The sequence below is a fragment of the Halichoerus grypus genome, chromosome 3 (genome assembly GCF_964656455.1).
Source record: "Halichoerus grypus chromosome 3, mHalGry1.hap1.1, whole genome shotgun sequence".
Taxonomy (NCBI): domain Eukaryota; kingdom Metazoa; phylum Chordata; class Mammalia; order Carnivora; family Phocidae; genus Halichoerus; species Halichoerus grypus.
In genome coordinates, this window is record NC_135714.1 from 20,455,662 (window position 1) to 20,467,109 (window position 11,448).

The window sequence follows — 11,448 nt, forward strand, 5'->3', positions numbered from 1 at the left end:
TTCTACTTCTGAACCTCAGTGGATGTGTGTATTTGTCTTCATAACACACGCACATTCTTGGCTCCACCATCCGAATGTGCAAGGTGAAAGGATTCTAAAAATCCGATTTGTAATTTCTGACCGTGGCGTGGGGTGGGGAGGCTGCTGACCTGACCCTCTAGCCCAGCCCATGCCCCCCCCAGGTCCTCTGGAGGTGCCAGCTGGGAACCCAACCCAGGCCTTCCTTAGAAGACCTGTGACAAATCTCTTTTCCTTCTGTCTCCTAGATTTTCCCTTTCCCTTTGCCTGGGTGACTGGCTACCTGGCCATCCTTGTGGGGGCAGGCATGACCTTCATCGTGCAGAGCAGCTCTGTGTTCACATCCTCTATAACCCCACTGATCGGTGAGTTTCTACCTCGCTGCCCCTTGTTGCCACTACTATCTCCCATCATCCCCTGGGGCTGATGTTCTGGTTTCTGTATTTTCCTGCCAGGTATCGGTGTGATCAGCATCGAGAGGGCATATCCGCTCACGCTGGGCTCCAACATCGGCACCACCACCACAGCCATCCTGGCCGCCTTGGCCAGCCCCGGCAGTACCCTGAGGAGCTCACTGCAGGTTAGGAAAGGCTGCGCGGGCTAGGGGCTCTGGTGGGCTACAGCCCCACTCGTGGGCTTGCCAGCAGATGGTTTTGAACAAGAGCCAAGTTTTTCTCTATGTTCAAAACTGTGAGACCTCCCCTATCCCTGGTGGTGGTTGAAACAGAGGCGGGGGGGCCACTACTTGGTAGAGGAGAGAAAGAATATTCAAGAAGCATAAACACTTCCCATCTACTCGCTCCCCTCTTGCGGAACTCTGCCTGGACATTGGGAGGTCACTTGGGCTCTGGGCTCAGAATTTAGAAGAATGAGGGGGACCTGCCCAGATCACCTCAGTTACTTGGGCAAGAAGACCTTTGGCATTTGCATTCTTGTCCTGCCTTTCCACACTAAGTGACCTTAGACAGGTGACCTAACCTTGAGCATCAATTCCCTCATCCGAAACCTGGGAGCCATATCTCATTAGGATTATTCTAAGGATCCGATGTGACTCTGTCCGGACAGAAATCTGAGTGTAGAATATAAATATGAGCCCTCCACATAATTGGAAATTTTCAGTAGCCACATTTTAGAAAACTGAAACAGGGAGATCAGTTTTAATAACGTACCTGATTTAACTCATTATTTCAACATGTAATTGATTAAAAAGCTGGTGAGATGTTTTACCTTCTTTTTTGGACTAAGTTTTGGAAATCCAGTGTGCTACACTCGCAGCCCATGTCAGTGTGGGCTAGCCGCGTGCTACGGGCTCAGCTGCCACACGTGGCTAGTGGCTACCACATTGGACAGGTTGGTCCCGAGCCCCTCACACGATGCCTAGCACCGAGGGGGCCCACGGGGAAGGGGCGAAGTGCGTGGCCTCTGGAGCCAGGCTATTTGGGTTTGAACCCCACCTCTACCATCTCCTACCTGGGTGACTTTGGGCAGAGCCTCACCTCCTCCTCAGTTGGCTCCCTTGCCTCCACTGTCACATGGGGATCATGATGGTCAGCAGCTCCGAGGATGTGTTTGGAGGATTGAAGTAATCCACATGGAGCCAGCTATCCAGCAAGCCGCTCCTTTGCAGCCCCCCCCCCCCCCCCAGCTCTTAACTGCTCAGCTGGAAGCAGCAGGGTCAAACCCTGGGCAGCATCTTCATGAAATTCATTGTTAGATTTTTGCCTGGAGGACTTCAGGTGGACTGAGCTGTGATTCATCTGGTCACCTCGCTCGCCCTCCCCCCCACCTACACACACACACACACACACACACACACACACACACAGTAAGTCCTCAGGTAATGCAGGCCCCTTCTGAACTGCGCTCTGAAGACCAGGAAGACCCCTGACTCTGCTCAGGATGCCTGCAAGATCCAGCTCCCCGACAACCCCAGGCACCAGACCCACTCACCTGTCCCACCTCTTGGTTGCAGATCGCCCTGTGCCACTTCTTCTTCAACATCTCGGGCATCATGCTGTGGTACCCGATCCCGTTCACCCGCCTGCCCATCCGCCTGGCCAAGGGACTGGGCAACATCGCAGCCAAGTACCGCTGGTTTGCCGTCTTCTACCTGATCTTCTTCTTCATCCTGATCCCGCTGGCCGTGTTCGGCCTCTCGCTGGCCGGCTGGCCGGTGCTGGTGGGCGTGGGGGTGCCGATCCTCTTAGTGATCCTCCTGGTGGTGGTCCTCAGTGTCCTGCAGTCGCGCTGCCCGCGCCTCCTGCCCGGGAGGCTGCAGAACTGGAACTTCCTGCCGCTGTGGATGCACTCGCTGCGGCCCTGGGACGACGTGATCTCGCTGCTCTCCGGCTGCTGCCAGAACCGCTGCTGCTTCTGCTGCCGGGTCTGCTGCCGCACGTGCTGCCTGCTCTGCGGCTGTCCCCCGTGCTGCCGCTGCTGCCGCTGCTGCCAGCGCGGGGACGACGAGCCCGAGCTGCCCAGCAAGGCCCCCGAGGCCTTTGATAACGTGGCCATGAGCCGCGAGGCCCAGGACGCGCCCCCTGCGGCTCAGGGGGAGGCCCCGGGCGCACGGAGCGCCTCTAGCGGCACGGCCTTGTAGGGGGGCGGCAGGATGGGCCCCCATCCCCCCGGGCGCCGCGCGCCTTCCCCTGCCTGGTGGGGAGCCGTTCCCCCCTGAGAAACGGTGTTCACGGCAGCCCCCCACTTTCATTGCCCTTGGCCCGGTGCGTCAGCCCGCACGGGAGCTTCATCTCGGCGGGGGCTCCCCGGCTTCCGCTGGCGGGAAGGTGCGCAGCGATCCTGCAAGGCCGGGAGGGACGAGGGCTAGAGATGATCACACTGCCCACCCCTGCCCCCGCTGGGTGGCTCCGCAGGACCCGGTGTCAGACTCCAGCCGTCCTCTTCCAAAGGAAGCCCCGAGGGAGGGATTCATGGAAGGTTCTCAAAGACGCACGTGTTAAGTGTGCACGTGATGATGTGACGGTGAGAACAACGCTCAGCCATGCCTCTCTCTTACCACAGATTTGCTTCAACCAAGAGCAGGAGTCCTTGCCCCAGACCAGACCCTTTCGGGGGAAATTGTGTAATTGTTTGGAGACTTGGTGAGGACCACAGAGGTGGGCCTTTCCCCCCTTGCCAGAGCTCCCCAAGTCCCTTGTTGGGTGTCCTCACCTGGGCAGGTGTGGCTCATCTAAGCTTCCCTGCTGTGTCCTTGCCCAAGTTTGCAGGGCAGGAGCCACGTCTGAGCTACCAAGAGAGGTTCAGGGAGCACTCTGGCTCACCTGTTGGCTCCATCTTTCTGAGAAGCAGGTGGTCCTGGTCCTGAGCTGGGCATTTGGAGGATGAGAGCTGGGGAATGGGGAGCACTGGGGGTGGAGATGGTTTATCTGCTAAAAGGGCCTAGGGCTCTTCTTGTCTTGGCTAACCTAGAAGCCAAATTGACCATCGTGGCTAGAGCCCAGTGCTGCCCTCTTGGTCAGATAAAATCATCCTTGTTGAGTCTTTTGGAATAAGATATGCAGCCCCTCTGAGTCCTCTGCCACCACCTTGAACCCCAGACAATTGCTTCTATCTGCCCCCTCGCTCTCAGTGCAAGATAGATGTCTGCGTTGGCTGTTTGGTGGGCAGCTTCCATTCATCCATCCAAGCCAGAAACTCTTTCCAAACATTCCCTCACATTCCCATAGATAGGTAAGCTCCGATTTCCTGCCCTTTCTCCATGCCTGCGGAGAGCCAACCTTTTCCAGAGGGCAGAAACCGGGGCATGGCCGGACTGCCGCCAGAACGGTGACCATCAAGTAGCAGTAGGGGTCCGTGTGTGGCTGGGGGTCCAAGGGCAGTGCTCCTTGCCCCCGACGCCTTCTCTGTGCCTTCTAGAGCGGCTTGCTGTCTTCACACCTCCTCCCTCCACTGCTTCTCACCCTGAACCGTCCCAGTCTGCCGCGGGAGAGGGAGGGAGCCTCAGCGGAGTCTGGGGGAGGGGGTTCAGTGCAGCCACACTCCAAGACCCTGTTCTCCCCCATCCTGACTTATGCGTCACCTTAGCAGGTTGGGATGCCAAACTGAGCCCTTCTCTGACCCTTAACCCCTGTAGATACCAATTCCCGAACAGAGCCATTTATGCTCTTATATTTATAGTTGCACATTTGTACAGCATTTTTCATAAGTTATATAGTGAGTAGTAGTGTGATTTGTGTTTTGTAGCGCTCTCATTTGGAAATGAGGCCGGGTTCTACTACGGAATACAAAGAAAGCACCTTTGTATATTTTGTATACTGCCTTTTCAACGTGCCTCTATAGCTGCACCTGGGCCACACACCCTGTAAATATTTAAGTTAAGCCTGGGCAGGGCTGTGGCCCTCTTTGCACACTGACTTTTTAAAAAAATTGGATCCTTGTACCTGCGTTGATTGTAATTTTTTTTTTTTTACTGGTTGTGGGAAGGGAGAAATAAAAGACAATCAAACCCCAAAGGAGTGTGTTGCTTTCCGTTACAGAGAAATCGGGGCTTCCTGGGTCTGTTTCCTAAAAACGTGGGCTCTCTTTTACTCAGTTAACATCACCACCCACCTCCCCACCACCAGGGTCAGCTGCGTCATTTGCGGGGCCCCTCGTTCAGGAGCAGAGGGAAAGTGCCCTTATAGGCATTACATATAAAGCTCTCCTTCCTTCAGTGCTCTCTCTCTTGACTTAGGGCTCTTAAAATGTTGCTGGGTGGTGCTATTCTAAGTAAGATTTAAATTTAAATTATTAGCATAATATTAGCATATTTAAATTACGAGCATACGGTTCACCTTTATATTGCGCAATGCCAACTTCAAATGTAAAGATAAGAGCTTCCAACTCACACGTGGAATTGCTGAAATTACACAACTCATTTTGTAGCTCCTACATGTATTTTGTTCCTACCAGAACAGCAGAAATGCTGCATAAAACTTTTTATTTTTCTTCTTGACGTGTGTGCGTTCTATCCATACCCTACCTTACTGATGAGTAAGGACAGTGAAAAGAAGAGGCACGAGGGGCTGACCTTTCTATGTCATCATTCCAGCCTAGGTGAGTGGCTCACAGAGAGGTATCACAAGTGAAAAGGGCTAAGATAGGGTTCCTCAGTCATCTCTTTTGTTGTGCTCGAAGAAAGTTCTGGTTTGAATGGGAAGCGTGTCCTCCTGGGGCTGTCAGTACCCCGGCGTACTCGGTTGCAGACTTAACACACTTATACTTGGCTTTGAGTCTTGTTGCACTTAGGCTACTTGTGGGTCTGCTTGAATTCTGTACTCAGGGGCATTGGCAATGCTCTGTGTGAGTCAGGGGGCAAGGGACTGTGGGCGCACGGATTGCCCATTCTCCTCACACACATGCTCCATTGTCCCATTGGACTTCACTGACAAAACTAAGTTAAAAGATTCAGATTTCCAGGACGCTGATGGCAGAGCATTTCCACCAAGGATGAGGTCCTTCTCAGTGTGAGGTCCTGTGTGACTGAATGCTCAGGAAGCTGACCGTGCCCACCACCCCACCCCAGTCAGTGTTAGGGAAGAGTTGATTTAAATTAAGAAATGTGTGCAGAAGGACAATACATTGGTAGCACCTCTCTAGGACCACGGAAGCAGGTGCAGAGGGCTGAGTTGGCACTATAGGGTGATAATAAACTCAGGGTTGGCACAGCCTGGAGAGCTGGGTCCCACTCCTGGCTATCATTTACTAACAAAACTGTTAACCTTCTTCAATGTCAGCTTCCTTATCTGGACTATGGGACAGTAATGCATGGCTTCTTAAGATTATGAAAAGTAGGTAATACATGTAACTATTCAGCCCAGGGTTGGTTTACTCTAAGTGCTTGGGATATAGTCATGCCTCAAACTATAGGGGACTTGACATGCCTGGCAGCTGTACTGGATATATTTTCGATGCTTGTTGTGCATTTTTCTCCTTTACGCATATTTCCACAGTGAAATGTCAAGTCAGAAAAGCTATCAACCCAAGACCCCAGAGGCCAGAACTGACCTCAGATTCGTTATCAGGATGAGCTGGACGTTTGTCTTGTGACTCATTTCCAAATGGACTTGGGGCCCCTAAGAAGCAGCCAGGGGTCAAGATGCAAAGAACACTTAGCACTTTGGAAACTGTCCTCTAAGGAGAGGCTCCCTCTCTAGTCCCAACCTAGGATGCAGAGGTAGGCATTGTTTTAAAAAGGTTTGAACATTATTTTTGACAAGGCTGAAAATCTAATAGTTATATAGAGCTTACAAGTTGCCATTGTCATTTGCTTCATCCCTCCCCATACTCCTGTCTGGTTTTCCAGAAGCAACCTTTCCAATTCTTTGGCTGGTCTCTTCTGGTATTTTGTTCTGTAATCATCATATGATTGTCATGGGTTTTCCTTATGGATCTATTCACCTGGTTTTTGGTAAATGAGGTTTATCTGACACATCCCCCCACACACACCAATTTCCCAAATCAGTAGTCAATATTTACATCATTATGAGTAATATGATTTACATTATTATGTTGATGCAGAATGTTATTTTCTTTTTTTCATCAGTGCTGTCATATACCTATAAATACTTTTTTCTCTGATTGCTCCACAAAGTGTCTGACAACCTTTTGGTTTCTTTCTTTTCTTTCATTTTTTTTCTTTTGTTTTTTAAACTCTTATCCTCTTGATCCCATATAGACTCGTGTTCTGTCTGCCTTTGGAGCAGCTGTCTGTCATCTTGGGCTTTGCCACTCTGCTAGGATGGATACTGTATTTTTGCAAGTTCCTATTTTATTATTTTGCTCTTTAGTTTGCTTGGATTTCCTGAGAAAGGTTACAAAGGAAATGAAAATTTTGAGCCCAGGCACGTGTGGAAGTTTATCTCCCGAGCCCAAAAAGCCCATCCCAAATTGCTGAGCAATTTGTAAGCAAATAAAATGGTGGGCGTTTCTAAGGTGTGAGGTTTTGAGGTTGTTTGTTACACAGCACTAGATAACGGATACGGAACCAACTGTTGAATGCACAGAATTTTACCTTAGTCTAATGTTTCTCCCGCACCTCATTCCTTACCACCTGTCCTGCCTATCACAGCTTCTTTTGCTTAGTCCCTCGAGAGAATATATCTCTCCTCACCTGGAGTGGTTAGAGCAGATCTATAGGTCCACCACGGTGTTTTACTTAATTTTTAGTTTCAGCTTAACATCCTTGGTGTGTGATATTAGCAGAAAAAAGATCATCCTTGGGTACTGGCTAATGGATGACCTGTGAGTAGAGTGTGAATTATGCTGTCAATAAAATTATACCTTTGGTTTGGCTCAATGTAATTACATAGGATCCAAAGGGGATCTGGGATCTGCTGCTGGGGTTGAGGTTGTAGTTTTACATTCTAAAGAAGGCTTCACTGGAGTCCTAGGGAGTCACTAAATAACATCTCTTTCTTCTCTTACAGAATTTAGAATCAACTGAAAAATAAGACAAAGAAGACGGACTGATGGAGATGAAAATAGCCATTTTATTACCAAGGAGGCTGGTTGTAAGACGTGGCTTTTATATCTTCAGGGGTGGGAGAAAGTTTCTTAACATTCCACTGTTGAGTAAAACCAATTTACTTCGCCAATCACAGGCAGAGGTGAATGCTGCTGGTCTCCCCCATGGGGTAGAGTCCGCCCTGAGAGACCTCCCACGGCTGACCAAAATAAACAGGACACTGTGCTCCATTTCTTCCCCCAGACTGACCCATCAGATTGTGACCACTGTGGAGGTTCCAGAGCACTTGAGGATCCCCGCTAACACCACAGATGGGGACAACCAACAGCACTTGAGCCCCTAGATAGCTGTTTTCGATGCATCACCTCATTGACTGGCACTGGAGCCTTAAGAGACAGAAGTTATTTCCATTTAATGAAGCAGATTTGGAAAACTTAGCTGATGGTCCCTGATGATAGGATTCAAATATAGAGCCCAATGTCCTGTCCGATGAATCATGCTGTCTTGTGACTCACTGACCTCCGGATTACAGGGCAGGTTCTAAACATATCAGAGTTTAAGTGTTCAAGGCATTCTGGAAGAAGAAGCTTAGAGAGAGGAGATAGAACAGTCCAGGTTTAAGGAATAAAGGGTGTGGGACTCAAGATTATCTAATGTGATAAACATGTGCTGAATATCCATCACTTCCTGTATCATCCTCCCAAGGCCAACTCCCTCGTCCTCACAGGTGCCCTAGTGAAGTATGTGTGGGACATATCACAAATGTTGTTCCTCACCACCCACTGAAGTATGTGTGGGACATATCACAAATCAAAGCAAACAAGTCACTCCCCAGACATTCAAGGCAGAGGTGAAAAGAGCACCATATTCTCACCACACATCACTTCAGAACCAGATGAGAACCTTGAGATTTGCTGGTGGAAGGAGAAAGCTCTCATCTTTCTTCCCCCTGAAGTTTTAGTCCCAAGTAGCCAAGAGGGAAGCTTGACTCAGGGAACTGTTTGCATCTCTTGCCTTGATCTTACCTCTGGCCCCCACCATTCTGTCTGAAAACAGTAAGGCAATTTTGTTCCATCATTGATCTTACCATCGCCCTCACTTTTGCTCCTCAAATAAAAAAGGAAATATTAAGAATCTACATGTGGTGGAGGGAAAACATCTTTTTTTTTTTAAACAGAGCAAGAAGTTTGGGCAGAAGCAGGCTCAGCTGGTGGTGGGCCAGGCTGATGCCACAGAGTGTTGGCTGTGACCATTAGCATCCTTTCCCCACCGCTTCACATGTTTCTGTCTCAGCACCAATCCAAGACGGGCTTGCTTCCTCCCTTACTCAGGTCTAGGGAGGTGGCTTCAATGGAACCATCAGAGGGTGAGGTGGGAGTGCTCTGCAGCCGCTGGGGACATGATAGGGTGCTACCCAACTTGTGTCTGAGAGAAAGTGGCCGGTGGCAGCAGAGAAAAAGGCTGTGTTTAAGAAACAGCCGTACTGCACTCTGACAGCCAGTTGAATGTTGTCCAAGATGGCTCACTCACATAGTTGCTGGCTGGGAGCTCAGCCGGGGCTGTCAACCAGGTGCCTTGATTCTCTTCATGTGGCCTCTCCATGCAGCTTAGGCTTCACAGAGCATGGTGAATGGATTTAAAAGGGGAGTACACCAAGAGTGGGAAAGAAGCTGCGAGGCTCTGAAGGCCTAGCTTCAGAAGTTATACAGCATCCCTTCAGCCACATTCCATTGGTCAAAGCAAGGACAGTCCCAACTCAAGGGGAGAGGAGTGGACTCCACCATTCCGCAGGAATAATGGTAAAGACTCTGTAGCCATTTTTAACCACCACATTAAATTTGTGACTTAAAGTGATCCTAAGACTTTTTTTTAACCTAAGAGTGACTAGAAAAATTGTGAGTTTTTATGAGGAAGCCAAGAAAGAACTTCCCATTGAAAAAGATTTAAAGATCAGCAGGAAAAAAATAAAGTTGCATTCTGATTATATATAAGAAGTCATATTTATTTAATTTTTCGGTTATGAGTATAAAAATAACAAAATAACCTAGAATTGAAATATATAAAGCAATGTGCTGGAAATTTTTTTTTTAAAGATTTACTTATTCATTTGAGAGAACGAGAACACGAGCTGGAGGGGCAAAGGGAGAGGGAGAGAGAATCTTAAACAGACTCTAATAAGCATGGACCCCAGCTCAGGGCTCCATCTCATGACCCTGAGATTACGGCCTGAGCAGAAACCAAGATTCAGATGCTTAACCAATTGTACCACCCACGCATCCTTGTACTGGAAAAAAAAATTTTTTAAGATTTTATTTATTTATTGAGAGAGAGAGAGAGGGTGCAAGCAGGGAGGGGGCAGAGGCAGAAGGAGAGAGAATCTCAAGCAGACTCCCCACTGAGCACAGAGCCCAACCTGAGAATCTATCCCTTGACCCGGAGATCATGACCAGAGCCGAGATCCAGAGTCAACATTTAACCAACTGAGCCACCCAGGCACCCCTGTACTGGAATTTTTTTTTTTTTAAGATTTTATTTATTTATTTGAGAGAGAGAGAGAGAGAGAGAGAGCATGAGAGGGGGAGGGTCAGAGGGAGAAGAACACTCCCCACTGAGCAGGGAGCCCGATGTGGTTCTCGAACCCGGGACTCCAGGATGATGACCTGAGCCAAAGCCAGTCGCTCAACCAACTGAGCCACCCAGGTGCCCCGTGTACTGGAAATTTTGATAGAAAGAGTTCATAAATGGAAAAAGTTTCATCTAGATTTTAAAAATTTTTGTCTTTTTATTATGAAAAATTTCAAGTATATAAAAAAGTAAACAGAAAAGTGTAATGACTTCCTACGTACCTGTGTACCTAGGCTTCAATAATTATCAACCCAGGGCGCCTGGGTGGCTCAGTTGGTTGGGCGACTGCCTTCGGCTCAGGTCATGGTCCTGGAGTCTTGGGATCGAGTCCCGCATCGGGCTCCCTGCTCGGCAGGGAGTCTGCTTCTCCCTCTGACCCTCCTCCCTCTCATGCTCTCTGTCTCTCATTCTCTCTCTCTCAAATAAATGGATAAAATCTTTAAAAAAAAAAAAAAAAAAAATAATTATCAACCCAGAGCCAGTATTTTTTCACTTATACCTAAGCCTACTTTCCCCTTTCCCATACTGGTTGGAAACCATTTTCAAAGATCACATAATTTTATTCATAAATATTTCAACATGTATTTGTACAAGATAGGAATGCTTTAAAAAAATACTCACATGGTGATCAATGTTAACAGACATACTGTGATGATCATTTCACAATATGTACATTAGCAAGTCAGTAAGTTGCACACCTGAAACTCATATAATGTTATATGTCAATTACATCTCAATAAAATTCAAAAAAATACTCAAATACCATTATCACATGTAAATAAAATTAACAATAAATCCTTAAAAGTAGTTGGACATTTTATTTTTTTTATTTTATTTTTTTAAAGATTTTATGTATTTATTTGACAGAGACACAGCGAGAGAGGGAACACAAGCAGGGGGAGTGGGAGAGGGAGAAGCAGGCTTCCCGCTGAGCAGGGAGCCCGATGCGGGACTCGACCCCAGGACCCTGGGATCATGACCCGAGCTGAAGGCAGACGTTTAGCGACTGAGCCACCCAGACGCCCCACTAGTTGGACTTTTTAATACATCTTTATTTGGCAGATCCAGAGGCAAAAAGAAAGATATAGAGCTGCACAGCCCAATTCAGTAGAGAGTAGCCCACATGTGGCTGCTGAGCACTTGAAATGTGGCTAGTGGAATTGGGAAATTGAATTTTTAATTGTATTTAATTTTAATTAATTTTAATATAATTTTTAAAAATGATACTTGATTCAGTGTTGACAAATTTTTAAGAATGTTGAGAACATAGGCATGCAAATCTACTTTTTCAACTGTAGATTTTATGGAATCTAAATATAGATCAAGTATTCCTGATGACA

At 48.0% G+C, this 11,448-nt stretch overlaps 1 protein-coding gene across 2 annotated transcripts in view; it reads left to right on the forward strand.

The window, feature by feature from the left end:
* The window catches only part of SLC34A2 (solute carrier family 34 member 2), a 204,951-nt gene extending 200,461 nt beyond the window's left edge, over positions 1–4,490 (forward strand). For both annotated transcript variants that reach the window (XM_036090601.2, XM_036090602.2), the window contains 3 exons: positions 267–383; positions 474–598; positions 1,991–4,490. In XM_036090601.2, the coding sequence (XP_035946494.2) occupies positions 267–383; positions 474–598; positions 1,991–2,617 (869 nt within the window). In that variant the 3' untranslated portion in view covers positions 2,618–4,490. The remainder of the gene's footprint in view (positions 1–266; positions 384–473; positions 599–1,990) is intronic.
* Positions 4,491–11,448: the final 6,958 nt, after the last annotated feature.